Source organism: Camelus bactrianus, chromosome 6 (assembly GCF_048773025.1).
Source record: "Camelus bactrianus isolate YW-2024 breed Bactrian camel chromosome 6, ASM4877302v1, whole genome shotgun sequence".
Classification (NCBI taxonomy): domain Eukaryota; kingdom Metazoa; phylum Chordata; class Mammalia; order Artiodactyla; family Camelidae; genus Camelus; species Camelus bactrianus.
Window position 1 is genome coordinate 80,232,077 of NC_133544.1, and position 20,860 is coordinate 80,252,936.

The window sequence follows — 20,860 nt, forward strand, 5'->3', positions numbered from 1 at the left end:
AGGTGTCATAATCAGCCCAATTACTGAGCATCATTACCATCAGGCCCAAGGCTTATTGAAAGGTTGCCCTATACCAGACACTGTGCTGAGAGTGTCACATAAATTATCCCTTGTAATTTTCACAGCAACTGTATGAGGTAATTACTATTTTGGTTGAATTGATGAGAAAACTGAGGTATAGAAAGTTTAAAAAAAACATATGTTTAAGAAAATGCTGTTCTGAGATTCAAGGCTTCACTTCTTCCTTATTTATGGAATTGGTGAACTGAAAGGAACTAAAAATCACCTGGGCCACAGGCTCAACTTCCATGTCTCATAACTTGAGAACTTTATTGCAAGAAATGTATTATTAAAAAATTAAAATGTAGTCAGGTTATAGTTAGAATGCTTTTGGTTATAATTAGAATGGTTTCAAATTTATTCTTGACATTCTAGACATTTTTATACTTACACTTACATAATGATTTTCATTTTTCTCATACTTTGAAATGCTTTCTTAATAATAGAAAGAGGTAGGTAGGGCTAATGGGCTGGACTTAATGACCAGGTTGTCTTATCTAAATGCATTCCTTTTGTCATGTTGAGCTGGTGTAAACAGAGTATATCAGTGACTCCCTAGATGGAGGCCAACACCTGCTAAAAGCTGCACTGAGGGAATGAGGGAGTTCATTCAGGAAGCCTTGTCTGAGTTGAGTCATGGAAGGTTCAGCCCTTGACTTCTGTTTGTTAAATAATTCAGCTGAAAGTATCGCACATTCCATTCAGCTTCCTACTTTGACGAAGTTTATTTTAGAAAGTCTTTCTGCAAGTACAAGTGAGAGACTTAGTCCCAGAGCCCAACTAATACAGGAGGTTGAGGAAGGCCCAGCTTGCATTCTTTCCGGTGCGCCAATGCCACACATTTATGTGGAATTTTAGCACCATGAATGGTGAGGGGTGCTGTTTAGAAATAAAAAGTGACAATTTCCAACTGGCACTTCTCAGTATGTGGGGCTTTTTTGAATGAGATGGTTTTCCACTTGGGAGAAGGGAAAGTAGAATGTCAATTGAAGGCAGAAGGGAGGTGTCTGGAACATCCAAAGATACGAGACTACAGTTGTCACAGTTTAAAATGATGGAGCCCCTAAATGCATGCATTTCACTGATAATTTATACAGCCTAGTTCTTTGAGAGCTGGTGAAAACAGAATCCACTGCACATTCAGAGTGACAATTAAGTACTTAACAATTAGGCAAAATTCTGAAGAGAAAACAGGGTTTTCAAATATAAGTTCACTAGCCCACTGAAAAGTCAATGATACTCCAAATTCTGTAAGCCAAACCTGTACAAACATATGAGGTTTGTCAATACAGGCCAAACAGTGACAAGTTGAACAATTACCCAGATAATTTGTTTCTGGGATAGTGTGCTTAGATCATGCAAACCAGTACTTTCTTTCTCCCCTTGTCCCCAACCCCCACCCCAGTGTTCCCCTAGCAAATTTTTGTGTCTGTGTTATCTATATACAACTATATCCATCTCCATTTCACATTGACTGTATAGATGATGGCCTTGGCTACATATATACACATTAAATACAGCAGATGTTCAGGGGAATTGGATGGGTGAAGTATACTGATCCAAAGTCTGTTTTTTTCTACAGTGGAGCTCCAGTTAGAGACAAAGTAAACTGTTTCTTAATAATCATCAAGTGAATTAATTTGGATACATTAAGTCTAAAATCCTGGCTTTTCTTTCATGGGTCTGAATTATTAGGATGCTCGTCTAGACCTGACTACAGACATCTGAGTACACAGATATATTTCCACATATGTTTAGGTCATACCGATGATCCAGATAGTTCAAGTTTCAAATATTTGCTCCCTTACAATGCCCATCCTTGAATTCTTAGGATACTGGCCTCCTATTTACTTTGTTTCTGGGTCAATTATAGTATCTCTGAGCAAGGGAGTCAATTCAGTGTTGATCTTGAGAGTAAATATGGGGAGTAAGAATGGGAGACGATCATGGGTTCCAAAAGAAAGAAAAGAGCTCCTGCTCTCAGGAGCTTACACCCTCATTCTATACTCAGTTGTTGCTCTATAGCCAAACAGCAGGATGAGAAGAATATTCAGGTTGACTTAATACCAAACATTTACATATTTGTAAATGAGTTTAGTTTTTTAGTTTTTAAATGGCTTTCAGCAGATACATTCTTATGGCAATATGGATATAATACAGGGAAAGTAGTATTTGGAAAATTAACTCATCTATTGGATTCACTGTCCAGAGCTGATTCCAAGGTGTGCATTTTCCCAAGGCTGCATACAGGGATTAAATAAACTAGGTGACTATTAAATCTCTAAAGTAACTGTGAAATCTGAGGTAGGATAAAAAGTGATTGCAGGAGTTCTACCCTAGCCACGTTGTCTACTAATCTGTTGCTCTTGAGGTCATGGAAAGAAAGAGGGGCAAATGGGAGGGAGGGAGAAGGATAATGGAACAGGAGGAGCAGTCCTTAGGCATTTTAAACCACTAGGTTGTAGAATCAGATATAGATTCAGAGGACTTCCCCTCCCCTCAATTCGCTGGAGCTGCGGCAAGAGTTACTAGATGCTAAGATGCTATCACCTAAAGTTATCTCTTGGTTACTGCATTCCTGGAGCTAAGCAACAATGCAAACATGAAAAAAGGAATTTTATTTGAATTTAAAATGCATTGTGTGAATTTTCTTCCTACAGCAGATACATGGTCCTAATTGTATTTTACTCTGGCTGTTACTAAGTTACCTTGTATTACCTGAATCTATACCTTTTGTATCAGAAGCAAGTAGCTGAGGAATAGAGAGGTTGGGAAAGGATAGTCTTCGATTTAACTTTTGCCACAGACAAATCCCATGTGAGTAAACGAGAGATAATTGAACAGATCCATAGGAAAAGTCAAATGCTAGGTTTGTAAGAATTTCTCAAAGGATGGATGTTACAGTCCCCAGCCCTGCCGAAAACCAAATCAGAACCCCTTATTCACACTAACAAGTGTGTTTGATCCGAGGTACCCAGATTCCAGCCTGGCTCTTCTAATCAGCATGAGTGCTTCTCCCTTCTCAGGGCAGGGCAGGGCAGTGGAGAAACCACGGGGAGGAGGTCATAAGTTCTGCTGCTGGGTCTTTTCCAAAGCACATTTTGTGGAATTGGGTCTTTAAGGCTGCAGCTTCTTGCACAAACTCTTAGCCTCCATGTTTTCTCTTGCAGTCTGGTTTCTGGTGTAGATAAGCTCAGATGAGATAAGCTCAGATAGGCTTGCTGACAACTCATAGGAAATAAGCCTATAAAACGCTATGAAATGTTCATGTGAGGAGGACCTCTTGGTAAAGATGGTGGTTTCCATGTGGAATACTGTTGAGAAATACTTCAGAGCAGGGACTGACCAACATTCTTCAGTGCTCGAGGGACTTGTCTGAATTTCTTGGGATGAAAATCATTTCCAGTAGGTCCCTGGTCTTGCAGGTCTCATCTGGGTGCAAGGATAAGTCATTTTTCTTTTGTATCTTTTCAACACACTGGCCTTGCAATGTCTCCACACGGAAGCGTTTCAGAAGCGTGACCAGGGTGACCTTCATCATCACCATGGCGATGTACTTTCCCGCACAGGCCCGGGGCCCAAAGCCAAATGGCTGAAAGTACCTGTAAGGAACCTAGGAAAACAGTCAGACAGTTAGCCAGAGTAGTAAGGCTAGAGCCATGCCTCCCTGTCTGACTCACCCTGAAAACACAGTCAGAACGCTTGGTTTTGGCCTCTTGGCCATACGGCTCCTTCACGGAGAGGAGTGACTAACTCAGAGAAGCCCCTTTGTCCATCCAGTTTGATTCACTCCTTGATAGAGACACAGCCTCGGACAGGAAGATACTCAGCTAGCTCTGTGGGACGTCCACAGCGTCACTACTCTTCTGCCCGTCACGGAGACAAAGATCGTTTTTGTGCCAGGCCATAGAGCCTGGTGACAGGGACAAACGTAGGCAGAGGTGTAGATTCCCTGCCTATTAGTTCCAAGCATCTGCATATTTTTAGTTATACAAATATTTAATGGGATATATTAAATATCTCTGTCTTTCTCATCCCCATTTGGATTTACACAGTGCCTGGCACTTAATAGATCCTCAGTAAGTTTTTTTTTGACCAACTGCCAACGTGCTGCAGGTTGCTCATTTAGAAACAGGATGAATTAGAGAACTGGTTTAATTGAGATCATGTCTCTTCCCCATTGAAAACGGAAAAAGAGGCACAGGGGAACTATCTGGATAATTCAGGTTAAAAAACCTCATTGCCTAAACTTGACATAATGAAGGCAGAATCTCTAGCACACTTCAATTATAGAAAAAGCCCAAGCTGAGGCTCTCCCAGTTCCCAAGCTGGTTTAGAATGGGGCCTACTGCTTGTGGGGCCATTTGGGGAACCAAAGGCAGACTGCAAACACCGAATCTGTTCATCTCATCTGATTTGCAGCTGAAGCACATACGGATTTCGAAGGCTTGGGTGATGCTGCAGCTGAATCTACATGATTCTAAAGTGATCAGTTTAAATGGAAAAGCGGGTTGGTTAGATTAAACAAAATTTGCTGAATTTTAGGCAGATTTAAGGGCCTGAATTTTTCACATTTTGACCTATTGTGTGGCCTCCATGAAGACATTTCCCAGAACTGGAGACCCAGCCTCCTTGGCTTGAGGACAGACATGGTGGCCGTGTTCCAAACTAGGGGAAACATGCTGTCCTGGTGAGGTGGGAAGGGAATGAGTAAACAGAATGAAAAGCACATGGTACAAACACAGAACCAGAGCGGATTTAACAGCTGACATTTTCAAGTGTTTTAAGGAAGGGCTCTTACATTCTTGGCAAAGTTTTCCAGAGTAAATTCATTGGGCTTGGGGAAAAACTCGAGTCTATGCATTCTTCCAATATTCAGGATAATGTTGGTCCCCTTTTTCACCGGGTAGCCATCGATGACATCATCCTCTAAGGCTTTGCGCATGACCAGGTCCACAACAGGCTGGTACCTCATGCTCTCATAAATAAAGTTTTCAACCACTTTCAGTTTTTGCATATCATCAATCCTCATGTCTCTTTCACCTGTGGGAGCAGATAAAAAGGATGAAGGACGTCATGTTAGTTTCAACATGTGATGAGTATTAAAATTCCTGTACTTTCCGCAGAACAGTTTGCTCTTGGTTGAAAAAATTTATATCGTTGATTCTAATGTAAACCAGCAACCTGGGCCAAGTATGTTATGTTTGATCTACAGAATGTCTTACGAAAATTCAGATTTGAAGTCAATTATTTTAACACATGAGTTTTTCAGAGAAAAGTCTGAATTTGTAGAAAAATTTTAAAAACCAGGTAACGTTGGATCCACATTCCCGCCTGGCAACAATGGGCTGAAGTTGAGTGTCTGATGAACCTTTTAGAGGGGCGTCCTCTCTGCAGCATCACGTAGAGCTACCCAGTCTGCTTCAAACATTTATCTGCCTGGCCTCTGTGGTTTGTGAGTTTTGTCTCCTACTCTAAATTCTAGAAGACATTCATGCCTTCTCTAGTCAGAGTGAGACGGTGAGTTTAATCAGGTTCAAAGTAATTTTCTCTTCTGGTGTCCTATGCAGTCATCTGTCAGAACATATCACTGAGAGTCCCTCCTCCCCATCTCATCAAGGACGTGATTTGGTACAGTGGCAAATCCTCTTCTCCCCACTACAGTGAAAGGCATGCCTCTGGAGAATTAACGGACACCCCGGCTGTCTCAGATTGGCCTGACACTGGTCACAGATGCTCAGATGACTCCCAAAGTTGAAAAAGCTTCCAAGCATCCTCAAATGGGGTACCACTTTTGCAGAATCAAAATCAACCCAGGGTCCTGAGGCATCCCTGTCTCCTGTACAACTGTGATATTCAGGAAAGTCTCACTTGGTCAGAGAACTCTTACAGCCCAGCTCCTCACATACTGCTCTCTGTACACTTAAGAGTCTAATGGGCATGTTTATCTGGGATGGGGAGGTAGAGGGAAGATGATGGAGAAGATAACCAAAGGCATTCCTTAGGTTCAGGCTGCTTGAAAGCCAGAAACACTGCCATAAGGGGTAGCCATTTCCCTGGGTGGACCCTCAAAAGCCTTTTGCCTCTGATAGGTAGCAGATCCTTGTGGATGATCCCATTTTTTTTTTAAATACAGATAAATTAAACCATATATACATGTTCATGTGGCCAATAAAAAAAGACCTTGAAGAATACACAGCAGAATATTAACAGTGGTTCCCCATGGTTATGGGATGAGACGGGGGAGCAGGGTGGAAGGAATCAGCTGATACTGTTTTCTACTTTACACATCTCTCTATTATTTGAAATTTTTCAACAAGCATTTTTTGATAATTAGGAAAACACAGAAAGACCTATCATTTTGACATATCTGGCATAGTGAAAATGCGACACAATGACTTGCTTTTTTGCTCTCTGGGTGGATTCTAATAAAGATTTTGACCTAAGATTCTTAGGACATAGAAACTGATATTCCGAAAGAATAGTTTTCTAAGCTGTATGATTTATTTGATAAATTTTTACCAACAACAGTCTGGATTTCCTTCATTACTGCCTCTTCAACCTGGGGATGCTTTGCAATGAGAAACAGCATGAAGAATACAGAGACAGACATGGTGTCCGGTGCTGCGATCAGCATTTCCAATATGCACTGGTTCACGTTCTCTTTTGTCAGGTCACCACGTCTCTGAACAATTGCAAAGGGGGAGAAACATTGGTAAAGTGAATAAATGTTTCAGAACAGGAGGGGAGGTGGCACTCAAGGATCAACAACCTCAACAAAATGAAATCATAGAAATTACATCTCTAGGATTGAAATGAACATTTTTTGTAACAATCTTCAGCTGAAAGCTGAATAATTCAACCATTTTCTATATGTTTAGTGTTTTTGGACTTCCTGGTTTTTTTATATTTTGTATTGTGCAGACACAGAATAGTTTAAATCTTAAAGGTCAGACCTACCAGGATGTCTAATAGTGGGCTATTTGGGTTGGGCATTATAAAAATAGTAGACCAAGTATTTAAATGCAGAAATATGGAACAATAAACAGGATTGGATTTTTAGACACCTGTACATAGTCATACACATGTTGTTTGGGAATTATGGTTAGTCCAGGTGTGTACCTCGGCAAAAATCAATTCAGTGGCGAAATCCATGCAGTCTTCCAGTTTCTCTGTTGTGGAAATCCTGTGTCTTTTTTCTTCTATCAGAATTTCCATAGCATCTTTCAAATCCTTGCTGGAAATAAAAAGTGAAAATGTAATCTATCGGTAGTCAGTTAGGACATCTAGAAAAATGGATTCATTTGCATTTGTTTAAATAAAATGATCTAATTTAATCGAAGCAATTAGTGCCCATGAATAACTGAATTTATACTTAATTCTTTGCAAATATTCTTAAATTACATATATATTACACTTCAAGTTAAGAAACTAGAGTTAGCCAGGATATGTGAATATTGGTAGCAAAATCAAGGCTATAACATCTAGTTAAGAGTTAAAAACTGGTACCAAAAGGCTAAATCCAATATATTTTTTAAAGTATTGGTATGATAGAGAAAGAAAAATATTATATGATCTCACTTACTGGTAGTATCGTAAAAAAAAACAAAAAAGCAAGCTCATAGATACATGGAACAGATTGTTGTTTACCAAGGCACGAAGTAGGGGTTGGGAGCAAAATGAGTGATGGAGAGCACCAAAAGGTACAAACCTGAGTTACAATGAGAAGTCGTGTGGATTTACTGTGCAGTGTGGTGACTACAGTTAATATACTATATTGCATATTTGAAGGTTGCTAAGAAAATAGATCTTAAAAGTTCTCATCAGAAGAAGAATGTTATAACTATACATAGTGACAGATGTTAACTAGACTTATAATAATCATTTTGCAATATATACCAATATCAAATCATTATGTTGTACAATGGAAACTAATGTAATGTTATATGTCTTTTATATCTTAATGAAAAACAAACACTGGCATTATTGCAAGGGTAAGGGGAGAAGAAGACTAAAAAAATCCTCTAGCTCTTTACTGCTCTAGAACATAGGAGATATAAACTAGTTTAGTAATCATTGGCAAATGTTGTATACATAGGGAGTGTTGATGAGCTAATTTTAATGAAATGGAACAGAACCATTATACAGTCTCATGCAAGAAGTTTCTGTGGGCCTGCTGACCATACCAAAGTTAAACTAATGACCAAGTTTAGCTGCTGACCAATAAGACTCTTCAAAACACCAAAAAATCAGACCATAGTGAACACAGGAACCCTTTACCATCTTGGTTCAAGTCACAATAAGCTCTGGTGGAAACTAAGTGAAATGTATAAAGAGCCAAGTGTCCGAATCATCCACCTGATATACATCAACTACTTGAGAAGATATAAATAACATCAAGTTGACATCCGCCCTGGAGGCTAATATTACTAATTTCAAAACATACAGGCAGGATGAAGTTGGGCCTTCAAACAAGTCTGGGAACTTTTAGAGATGGAGAGTTTAAGATGGTCACAAAGACCCGGGGAAGATACGAACAGAGGGATGGAGAAAGCTAACATATTTAGTGCCTACTATGTGTTATGCTCAGTGCTAATGGCCCTACATATATGGATCTCATTCACCTATATCCCACCCTGGAAGGTAGGATATATTTTACTTTAAATCATTTCCCAAGGTCATTTGGTTACTAAGTAGAGATAGGATGCAAACCAGGTCTGTCTTCCTCTAGATCCCCTGGGCTTTCCACTGGTGGTTAGAGGTGGCAGTGTTTATTGGCTGGCAGCTACACTCTGAAAACACATAGATTATCCTGTAGACTATTGGGCATTTGTCCAGTCTTCTGCTAGACTAGTCTGAGACCACAGTATTTAAGCCATTTAATTACAATCACAGGATCCCTAAGATAAAATACACATAACTAAATATCTCCCACTTTTTATTGAAGTGCATTATGAAAACATTATTTTGTGACTACTGTCAATTCAGGTTGAATTAAGTGAAATTCATTTAGAGGCAACAAAACAATAAAATGATACCATGTTTCCATTTTTCCAGACATGCAAAGAGAATTTTGACAAATAATAATGACAGGTTCAGGTAACCCTTCTCTTCAACACAAACACTGCAGTGTCCCAGTCCCAGAGATGGAGCTCTCAGCCTCCTACGTGAAAAGCTGCCCCAGGACAAAGGCTTCCCTTACTCCGTGGTCTGGCCACATGCTGCCAAATTGCTGTAAGTGTTTCATCAGCAACTTAATCAACAGCTCCCTTGAGGTTCTGGAGAGGAGAAAGCTTGCCGAAGAGCCCAGCAATATCTAAGACACAGCACACACCCGTCCAGTCCCACCGAAAAGTTTTCCAAAGTGTGTTACTTACACAGACTTTTCATACTTCCTGTGTAACCAAGAAAACTTAAAGAAGATGTCTGGTTTGAGAAGGAGAGCTTGCCACGCATCAAAATAACCCTGGATTTTAGGCACGATGGCACTTTCTGGAAAAGACAGAAAAAGAGAAGAGCAGTTGAGCAAAAATGTGAGCCCAAGAAGGTTATGCTGGTCGGAGAAGATGCCGTAGACTCTCCTACCATCTGGGATTCTAAGCAGGGCACGGTTCCACTTTCAGTGGGCGTTTCAGCCACGTGAATGTCACTACACAAATCAACAGTGATTTATTCTGCTTGGCATCTAGATTGGCGAAGTTAACCAAGATTTGCCATTTTCAACTTTGTATTAAGAGATATGCTGGATTCTCACATGCTTCTCCTTGCCTGAGATTCCACCTCCCTCCTGTTTCCCTGACCATGGGAAATAAGAAGGGTCCTAGTAATTATGGCTGTTGTGGCCTTGATTCTGGCACATGAAAAGGAAAAAATCACACCACTGTGCTGTTTATATTTTGGTCCAGTGGGTAGAATTCATCTTGGACTCTTCAAGGCCTTGTTCTGAGTCTCGTGCACAGTCAGCTCTTAAAGGATGTTTTGAAATAAATTGAATACTAGAGAAAAGAAAACCTCTACTGTATTCAAATTATACAAAAGGAAAGGGTATAGACATTTATTTTCAACTGCTAAAGATCAGATATAAGGCAAGGTAATGTATAAATGAGACTTCTGTTAGTCCTGACAGTCTTGCTAGGGGAGTGATATGTCATCATTTTGCAGAGACAAAAACTGCAATTCATAGAAATGAAGAAGCTTACCCAACACTGCACAGCCAGTGTGGCAGGTAAGCCCTGGGCTGGAGCCTGGTTCTATCTGACCTCAGAGCAATGTCCTTTCCTCTTTGTTGAACTGGGTCTCTCAGGCAAATTGAGAGTTTGACAAGGACCGGAGAGCAGCAGGAATATACACATACACAATCTGTATGAGCTAAGCAGGTTCTTAGCACCAGTGTCTGTGTCCATAAGTTAACAGAGCTGTACAATTCCCTTCATTTGATCCCTCCTAAGAATCAAGGCTAACAGGGAACCGAGGAGCAGGAACTTATATGTAGCTGTCAAGCCTTGGGAGAGATGTGTGTGGAACAGGCAAGCAGGACTTTCAGAGTCTCTGTCTTAAAGCAGATCAGGCAAGAGGCTGTGACTCAAGTCCTCAGAGTGGACAGGGCTCCCAACTTAATGTCAGTCAGATAAGAATTTTAAGACTCTTGTAAGGAATAATTAAACAGCGGGGGAGATGAGGCAAGGAGAGTGGAGAAAGAGGGAGGTCGTATCGCTTGTCTGCTTGTCCCAGTGTGGTCAGTCAGGGAACAGGTGTTAAAGCTCAGCTGGTTTGGACAAGTGAGAACACTGTGCCTGTTCTTAACGCCTATGATGTGCTTCCTCAGATCTGCACGTGGTGCGTGGTCACACTTCCTTTGGGGTAATGTTCAGATGTCCTCTCCACAGAGGCCTTCCTACCACCCTCTCCACAATAGCCTCAGCCTCCCCCAGACCTCCCCTTCACTTTCTAGCACTTTGCCCTGCTTTGTTTTCCCTTCAAGGCACCTATTATTGCCTCATGTATTACTAGATGGTTACCTGTTTACTGTCCATAACCCCACTGGGATGTAAACTCTTTGAAGGCAAGAACTTTTTGTAGTTCACTGCTCTGTCCCCAGAACCTATGACTGACATAAAATAGACAATCAATAAATATTAGTTGAATGAATGTATGACTGAATGAACCCTGCTAGAAATCAAGTCAGGAGAAATTCCATTCAGCTGACAACAGCAGAATGGAATGAAGGCACACGAGTAATGTTTGTTCTTCTGTTAGCGGTAGAGTTGCATGTATGTATTATAGTATTTGTTTCTGTAATGTAGTGTGGAAAGCAGCTTTTTGATTGAGACATCCTGCCAGGGTTGTTCTAAACGCTAAATGACAAACTTTGTGTGAAGCAACTTTTTATACTACTTGGCACATAGTAGATACTAAATTAATGGTACTTACCATTATCATTTCCAGCAGCAGCTGCACCTTTATTATCAGTTAGAGTCAAAGTTCTCACACTTGGTGGCTTCAAAAGAGAGGTGTCTATGTATATTTATGTCCACATGTGTTGCATGTGTTTGTGTGTATATAAATGTATGTAGATATCATGCTCAAAAGGGTGGATGGAAATGGTTAAATACATAGGTTTGGTGATAGGGTATGTTCATGACCAAAGAAATGATCACGTCTGTTAACTGTGGGTAGAATCGTATTTCCTAGAGCAATGAGGAGTGATAGAAAAGAAATAAGCCCCTAGTATGGATTTTATAATCTTGTAACTGAGCAAGGCAGACACACCAGGAAGAAATTTTAGGAATGTTAGAAACATTTAAAGAAGAGCAGTGTACAAAACAGCCTGTATTGACTTGGGTACATTACCCTTCTCATGCCCTGTTGAATAAAGGGCAGAATGTCAAGTCCCAGGAATGAAAATTTCAGTACCGTCCAGGGGGATCCCCAGGAAGAGCATGTTAGAGGTGTCTAGCATGATGCGCCGCATCAGGGTCAACACGTCCACGTAGCCCATCTCATCGCGGACCTCCTCCAACCTGTCGAGGTGCTTTGTGATGGAATCAGCACAGACTGTCACCATGCGCACCAGGCCAGGGCCGGACAAAGCTGAAGGGTACACATCAGAGACAGAGTGAGCTATCTCTCAACTCCAGGACACACAAAATCAGGCGATGTGGGCTTTTTCTGGTTGAAGATTAATTGCTCAGAAACTTTTATTCAATAATTGGGTGTAAATTGTTATCTTATTTTTTATTCTTCTACATTCTGCTAATTTTCTACTAGCATGTATCACCTTTATGATAAAAAATAAACGAATAAATGAGTAAATAAGTAAATATTTTAAAAACACACTTCAAAGTTACACTTTAGTTCTAACTATGACAAATCATTTGTGAGATTGCAAATAAAGCATTTAGTAATTGTGGTTATAAATCACAAAGCACGGATTTTCCATATTTATTGTATACATTTCCCTCTAAAGAAGGTTTGGATTTGGCCAGGGTGATATTGTACGTTTCAGTGGGTATCAGAATATTGCTACAGAACTATTTAAAGTGTATCTTATCTTTTTTATCTAAGGTACTTCCTGTTTAATTGTAGGTCATATGTGTAAAATGCTAGTCTTAAAAATTTACCAGTCATAACCTTCTCTTAATTTTGGTTTCTTCCCAAGCTATTCCCAGATTTATTGTACACAGTCAATGCTGTAACAGTGAAGCAATTTTTTGTTGGCTTAGCAGTCTTCCTCATAGGACTGGGAACGCTTTCAGGGCAGTGACAACCTATTATATTAGCATTGTACTTTAAGTCCACAGTATGTGGTGTCCCTCTCTTTGGTGTCAAAGAGAGGAATGAATGAATGAGTGAATGAATAGATGAATGAATGAATGAAACCAGGTAGAGGGAACTGGCTGTGATATATCCAGTTGCTCTGCTCATGACCATCTGAGCAACTAAGGGGTCGAGATGGTATGTGGTCTAACATGAGAGTTTAACTCTTGTTTTTAAATAGTTTGTTTATTTGAATTGATAGTGTAAAAAATATGTAAGTCCAGTAGTTTCATAAATGTAGTATTTTGAAATGAATTTAGAAGTGATCCTAATGCTTATGTTTTCACTTCTATATTTTAGAATGTACAATAATTTAAATTAAGAACTAATTCTTTATCCTTAAGAGAATAAAGTTTTATCGAAAATGACAAAACTTAAAATGTAAATATTTATACAGAAGAAGGATTAAGATATATTTTGTATGTCAAATTGATTCCATTATTTGTATAATCATGAAGTTTCAAGAGAAAAGTATATGGTATATTTGCAGTACACACACAGACACAGACACACAAACACAACTTCTTCCTTCACATTATCCCCTTTATCTCCTAGGAGGTTATATACTGTTTATGTATCTTCCTTTGTTTCACTAAAACTTGGACTCTAGTAATTCTCTGGCTTTTTTCATCATAGAATTTTTTTTTAATTTACCACACTTTTTATCTAGCTCCCTCATAATGATGATGTGCATTGATTTAAGTCCCTGGAATTACCCAGGCTCTTCTTTGTTGCTTCATGGCAGTGAAACTGATAAAAACTGGTCTCAGGCAGGAAATCAAACAAACTTGATGGCTATTTATGAGCTTCTAGGAAGATCTCAAGAGAGTTTAACTCTTAAAATTCTCCTTTCTCTCTTTGTTTAAAGTTTCTTTAAGCTGTTTTTAGGAGTAACCTCTCTTTTTTATATCTTTTTTATTCAGAGTCTTTAAACAAAACAAATCAGCTGTGCTACAGAGGCCCCTGAAGGCAGACTTTGCAAAACAGGAAACCTGGTGAGTGGTCCTAGACTGTAACCATTTCCGTGCCTGTATAAAAAGGAAAGTTTTGTTGGCAGCATACTTCCTGATTTTAGGAGGGACTTGGCACATATGAAAGACCAGGATGCTATTTCCAGGTGACTGTCACATCCACAAGTGGGACAAATGATTCCAGTGACTAAAGCCTTTGCATGGACCAGTTGGCTTTAAATATCACTCCCAGGCTGACGTATGATTTGCCTGTACATTCAAGGGCTTAAAGCCACATTTTAAACCTATAAGCAGAATGTAATATCTTTGAAAGAGCCAAGGGCCAAGGAATGTGGGTGGCCTGTAGAAGCTGGAAAAGGCAAGGAAACACTTTCTCTCCAGAGCCTCCAGAAAGGAACACAGCCTTGCCAGTGCCTTGATCTTAGTCCCATGAGACCCATGAGACCCATGAGACCCATGAGACCCATGTCAGACTTTTGATCCGTAGAAAGGTTAGGATAATCAATGTGTGGTTTGGGGTCACTACGTCTGTGCCAATTTGTCAAGCAGCAATAGGAAACTACGACAATGGAGTATGTGAGAGAGTTGTGCTGAGTGTTGGTAATGCTCAGCTCTGTAGTGGGAAGATCACCTCTGTGCTGGGACAGGGATAGCTTTTCCCTGTCTTGGCAGCTACACAGGAGGCATCTAGGTTCACTGCCGAGGCTGGCTGAGGGAAGAGTATCCATGGTGCACGGTCAGAGCTACAGCCCATCTCGCACCCGATTCTATCACTGACACATTTTCCAGACATGACTATCTTCTTTGATTTTGATGTGAAATATTGGTCATGTTTATTCCCCAAAGGCTTCTATTCCAGCAGCATGTAGTAAAGGGGGAAATCACTAGATAAGGAGGCTTGGGGTCTGGTGTCTGCTGTGTTGCTTGGGGTTAAACCACAAGGTCTCTAGAGATGTATTTCCTTAAGTATAAAACTCATGGGCTGGGTGAGGTGATATATGCAGGCCTTCTTATATATATATATATACACATACATAAATATATATATACACACACATAAATATATACTTTATATATATATATATACACACACATACGCACAACGCACACGCACAACGCACACATACACACACACACACAGAGGCCTTCAGCAAACAGATATTTTGAATCAAATATGTGATTGACACACTAAATTCTGAATTGAAGTGACTTTAGGTATATAGCGCACCATTTCTTTTTCACATCCATGTAACTGCTTTGTGCATCAAAAGGACGCACAGTATTTGAAATGGTTAGATATGTAGGCTTTTGTGGCTTTCTCCTGTACTACGAGTTACTGTTAGCAGAAATTGGGCAATTACTTTACCTCTGTAAGCCTCAGTTTTCTCATTTGTAAAATGTAGGTGATAAGTGTATTTACCACATGGCGTTGCTGTGGGATAAACTATCAAAAGTTTAAAACAGTGCCTACTATACAGATAGAACATGTATAATGAATGTTAGCTGTTATTATTTCAAAACCCTGAAGCAGCAGAAGTTAAAAATGATTTGAAAAATAGCATATTCATAGGCAGATGTGCAGAATGTACCCGGCACCTGAATACCTTTTGTAAAGAAAGGTCGAACAGCTTTCCAGAGGGCTGGATTATTGTTAAATATGATGCCTTTCTCATGCATGCCGATAAACTGCAATCCAAGTTTGCTGCCGAATCGGGAGATGTAGTGACTGTGCTTCATTACGTGAAACATACTTGAGGACCTGCAGAGAAAGCAAGCCTTGGGATTAATTGTGAAGTGTTAGGAGAACTGTGAAGTTTTTGTCTACCAGGTGCCTCTGTTAGCAAAAGCATGTTGATCTAAATGAAATGCATAATTTCTAGTATTCAGATTAAATAAGCACTTGTGTTAGCACAAGAACCTCCTTCTCCAATTCACATATTTCTGCCTACCTGCTTTCTGAGCATCACTTAAGATAGAACACACACTCACACACACACACACGCACACACACACACACACAGTATTTGTTACTTCTTTTTCTTCTCTAACTCCAAGTCACTAAAATACTACCCTGCACTGTGGTCAGAGCTGCAAGGCTTTAAGAAATGAACCCTCTACGCCACCATATACCTGAGAGCATCCATCCCCCACGCAGCCCTTCTCCAGACAGTGTGGCCCGTGCAGAAGTGAGCCTCAGAACTGGGAGTTGCTGGTTAACTGAAGCCTTACCTCTTTAGTGTGGAAACAGCCCTTCTTCCTTGTGCCACCCACCCCCCAGTGTCCCCCAATCAGGCCTGGCCCTCCAATGGGGTATCATTCTGGGATGGAAGGATATCTCCTGGGCTCCTCTGATTTGGGCTTGACTGGGGTGGGCCTAGAAGACTCTCTGTGATGGTGGCAGCAGCTCTCTTAGGGCTCTGCATCCATCACGACTCATGAAGGTCTCCAGGGTCACAGAGTTCTCCCAGGACACAGGGCGTGCTGAGCCACTAGATAGCCCTCGATGTGGCAACCCTGCAACCTGGCCTATAGCCCAGGCTTCCTTGAACTTCCTGGGTCCTCTTCCAGTGCCTCCTATCCCCACCCCAGGCCCAGCTTTTAAAGTCTGTGATGGATCTTCGAGGAACTAGGAAAGAGGAGGCAGCCCCTCCCCCCATCTCCTCTGCCAGGACTCTCTTCCTGCCCCCAATCTCCGTCCAATTTGGGCACGATAAGGCAATGAGAGTTACAAAATGTTGTAAAATCCTAGCTGAAGAAGTCATGGGGCCTGCACATGTGAGGAGAATATTATCTTCTTAGGATAGTGGTCCAGAAGTCTTCTGCAGAAGAGTCACTTTGTTGAGAAGATGGTTTATTAAGACTGCTTAGAAGTTAGGCTGTGACATTGGATGGGTAAATGGATCATTGAAATAATTTAATAATTGGGAGGATAAAGGATAAGTGGATAGTTACTGTCTTCAGGATAGAGGTGGGGTGGGTTTATTGGATGGTGGATACAAGCAGCACAGGAGAGGGTAGAGGAGAAAGAGCTGGGATGAACCTATGTGTGTGAGGGTTTAGGGAGGAGAGGACTCCTGGTTCTCTGCTCAGCAAAAGAGGGACTTCGGGAAAAAGAATGTCTGTTGGGAACTCACGAGGTTGAGAATTGGGAGTGGGTGGTATAAACCTTTTCTCATCTACCAAGTGAAAAATGAAGAAATGCTGCAGGTGACTGTATTTCCTGTGGAAAGGGGCTGAGGCTGGAAAAGTTTAGTGCGGGGCCCAGAGAGAAGCAGGCTACGTGGGTGAAGCCTAAGTGGTGTCTGTGACCATATGAGCTTCCTTCAGGAAACTGGAAGTCCAAGTGTCCTGAGTTAATAAGCTACACGGTTAGCCCTCTATGGTGTGTCACATGAAGGGGCCATGAATACTGATGGGATGGGGTTTATCTGAACATAGAGGAGGTAATAAGCAGGACATGTGGTGTTTGTATGTCGATTGTTTCCATAAGTGCCAATCCAGTATCTATATTGTCGGCAAAGAATGGACACAAACTCCACTTGGAGAAGTCAAACCAGATTATCTGAAGGTACAGAGGAAAGTCAGTGCAGTGAGGATACAAGTCAGACAGACCAGGGCAGAAGGAAGTGCAGGCTGCCGCCCCAAAACCCTTAGCCACAGGGTTGTCTGGTTATGATGAGTGAGGGAGGAAAGAAATGTCACCTCTCAGTACCTCCCTCCAAGGTCCAGCCTTTTTATCCATAACCCTCGTAACGTCACCTCTGAGGCATGGGGCCCTCGACCGACCCTGTGCTGTTGAGGAGAAAGGACCAGAGTTTGTGCTCAGGCACAGGCAAGTTCTCATATATCACCCTCTGCCTCTCTGTCCTAACAAAGGTCTAACAAACACATCTTCCAGACTCTTCTACAGGGGAAGATAACCAGCTTTTCAGATTACAGGGTTTAAGCCACAGTATTTTTACGTGGGGACATGGCCAATTGCAAATTCCCCTTAGTAACAGGTAAGCATGGGAGAGTGACTTCTCTCCATACGTGATTCTGCAGCTTCAAAAAATTAAAATAGTTAAAATAGATCCCCCAGAGCTTTCCCACATGGGGATTATCAATTATCCCATATCTCCAAGGCCAGGGTGGGGTTCAGAGACACAGATCACAACAGTAGAAAGCGGCAAAACATTTGAGCAGAGGAATAAAAAGAAAATATGCACTTTATTGCAGGACAGTAAAATAAATTTATGAACACTTTTTGATACTGCAAAGGAGGGAGAATCTGGCTATCTTCTGGCACGTAGGGGCTAGGAGATAGAAGGAATTGCACTGTGCTCGATTGTGCAAATTCCAGATGCATAATGTATTTCTGGGGTTAGCCTTATTTTAGATGCTATTTTTTCTTACTTTGGTGAACTTAATACTGTTGAACTTTTCATGTGTTGATTTTAATTTTGCTTCTTCTCCACTTCACTGAAAGTTTGTTTCTCAACTGCAAATTCTCCTACTGCTGGTGTTTCCAGAACATACAACCCTCTGAGATGGGGACTGGCTACCATAGGCTATGTAACTGGTGCTTACATGGCACGGAATGGACGTCTCCTTACTTGTTTGTCTCTGCAAGTTAACAGTTGGCTCCCAAAAGGAGGACTCTGCCTTCATGAGGTTGTTCAGTGACTGCCTGTGAAAATGCTTTCCCCTGGGAGACACTGGGCCAAAAGAGCTCACCTCTGGCTGAGTAGACTAGCCTGTGGGCTAAGTATTAGCCAAACCCTGACATTTGTGATGGATTCCAAAGTCCTATTTGAACATTAAAAGAGAGCCCCTAAAATGATGGCAGTGCTGAGTAAGGAAAACAGAATTACTATATTAATGAATCATTTATTTTATCTCTTTCAGGAAAAAAAAAAACCTTATTTTCAAATAAAATGCTCTCTACTAAGTCAAATATACTCTTGATTTAATTCCAGATAATATTCATCAGATTATCTGAATTTTGCACAAATTTTTCCCTTCCTAGTAACTGTAAAAAAAAAAAAAAAAAAAGTCCGTATTTTTCTATCTGTATTCCACGGTGTTAGTTTGACCAAAAGATAGCCCAAATTTTGTCCTGTATGGAAAAAGATCCTGCTATAGAAAGGACTGAAGTTCTTCATTAAGTTTTCAGGACTCTCACTTTCTTTCCTCCCCCTACCTCATTCTATAATTAACGCAGAAAGTAATTTGTATACTCTTTTATTCACAAAGTTGTATCTACACATTTTAAGCACTTAGGAAACTAGCAGAGTAGTATTTTTCTGTTCTGACCCTAGAGCTCTTGCATATTTCATAAAAGACATTGGCCTGCCCGTTTCTTTGGAGGAATTCCTCAATAATTTAAAAAAGGGAATAAGACACCCCAACTTCACCCAATTAAATGTTAGTTAATAAAGAGCTAATGATTAAAATCAGTGTGTCCTCTAGGGGGCACCACCCTCTCAGTTATTCTGAGGCAGAGGCTCTGGCTTGGCAGAGAACACAGCAGGAAAGCCACAAGGGATACACATGCAGAGGGAAGTGTGACTGGCTGAGGACAAGCAATTTAAAACCTCAAAAATAGGCTGGCCCTGTCTAACCGGAGTAAATCAGGAAAGTGGAGACGAGAAGGTTGGTGAAGAACTAGGGATGCCAGCCCAGAGTACTCTGGGGGCGGACAGCAGAGACCTCCTTCCCACAGTGTGGGCCGGCCTGTACCACCAGGTGAGGGGGATGTTGTATTGATTGACTGACTGGGACAGTGAGGATTTCTCACTGCTGAGCAGAGACCGAGTCCCCAAGCTCAAAGGGACAGTGGGTAGGTTAGATGTCTTGTCCCTGGGGTCATTATTCTTCTTTAAAGGTGACTAAAGTCAAAAGACAGCTCCCAAGATGGCATACTTACTGTCTCTTCAAAACGAAAAGTTGCCAGAAAGTAAGTTCTTGGGTGGTAAGGAGGAAGCCACCCTCCTGTTCTGAGTTTAAAGAACTCACACACTTGTGGCCAGATTCAAGTGTGATGAGTACTAGAAATATGGGGGAGACAATCAATGGAATAATTGGTAGCAAACATTTAAATACACTTGCCTTGCGTAGACCTGTCCTGTGCTCCATCAATCCTACGAACTATTCCCTGTCCTTTGCCCTCTAATATCCTCACTTACCCAGCTTCAATACTGGGGTCATTGCAAGAGAAAAAGAATCCTTATAACAGAGATCTGACGGTGACCACCCTAACCTGATCAAATTTCCTACCAGTTATATGGGACTGCCTTTCCTGGTCTCCTGTTGTGATGCAATAGGAAGTGCCCAGGACTAACAAGAAAGCTTTGTGACAAAACGTTTAACCTGAATCACACTGAGCCTTTTGAACTAGTGTTCAGCTTGTAAGCAATGCAGGGAATCAAGAGTATGTTAAATAACACAATAATGAGACAATGAGCAAAATTTGGAAAGTGGGACATCCTGTAAGACAACAGAGCTCATCTCTTCGGAAGGTCAAGGTCGTGGGGGCAAAACGTAGGAGGACTGCTCTTTCAATTTTCGTGTTCATTTCAACTGTTCTACAAGGGAGGTGGAAAAATATTTAACTGTGAATCATTAGAGTCTCTCCCTTCCACGCATCCTCAATTTCCTTGACCTTCCCCATGCTGTGTTCTAGTTGCCTGGTAAAACCTCAACTCTGGCTAAATCCAACTCTTAGCTCACTGTGTGCTGGCACCTGGCAGCTGAATGGGGCTGGGGAAAAATCCATACGTGCAGAGGTGCGCGCACATACACACAGGCAGGACTCAGTTAAGTTCAAGTGGGCCCTTGGTGCACAAGGCAGTTCTACTACATTTCCTAGTCCATCCAATCTCACCTTTTTGGATAACTATTTTATTCTTCGCCCTCTCTCCACTAAGCTCCATTCCCTCCCCACTCAGCCTCAGCTAAAGACTTTATTTCCTGTGTTACTAAAAAGCATAAGCAACTAGAATCTCTGCACCCTTCAACCACCAGGATCTGTG

The 20,860-nt window shown here is 41.2% G+C and overlaps 1 protein-coding gene across 1 annotated transcript in view; it reads right to left on the reverse strand.

Moving 5' to 3' along the window:
- Nucleotides 1-1,493: 1,493 nt before the first annotated feature.
- Nucleotides 1,494-20,860, reverse strand: part of LOC105067585 (aromatase) — a 31,321-nt gene continuing 11,954 nt past the window's right edge. The window contains exons 4-10 of the mRNA XM_074364812.1: nt 15,452-15,606; nt 11,974-12,150; nt 9,438-9,552; nt 7,183-7,297; nt 6,583-6,745; nt 4,862-5,103; nt 1,494-3,673 (exon numbers count right to left, since the gene is read on the reverse strand). Coding sequence (XP_074220913.1) covers nt 3,416-3,673; nt 4,862-5,103; nt 6,583-6,745; nt 7,183-7,297; nt 9,438-9,552; nt 11,974-12,150; nt 15,452-15,606 — 1,225 coding nt within the window. The 3' untranslated portion in view covers nt 1,494-3,415. The remainder of the gene's footprint in view (nt 3,674-4,861; nt 5,104-6,582; nt 6,746-7,182; nt 7,298-9,437; nt 9,553-11,973; nt 12,151-15,451; nt 15,607-20,860) is intronic.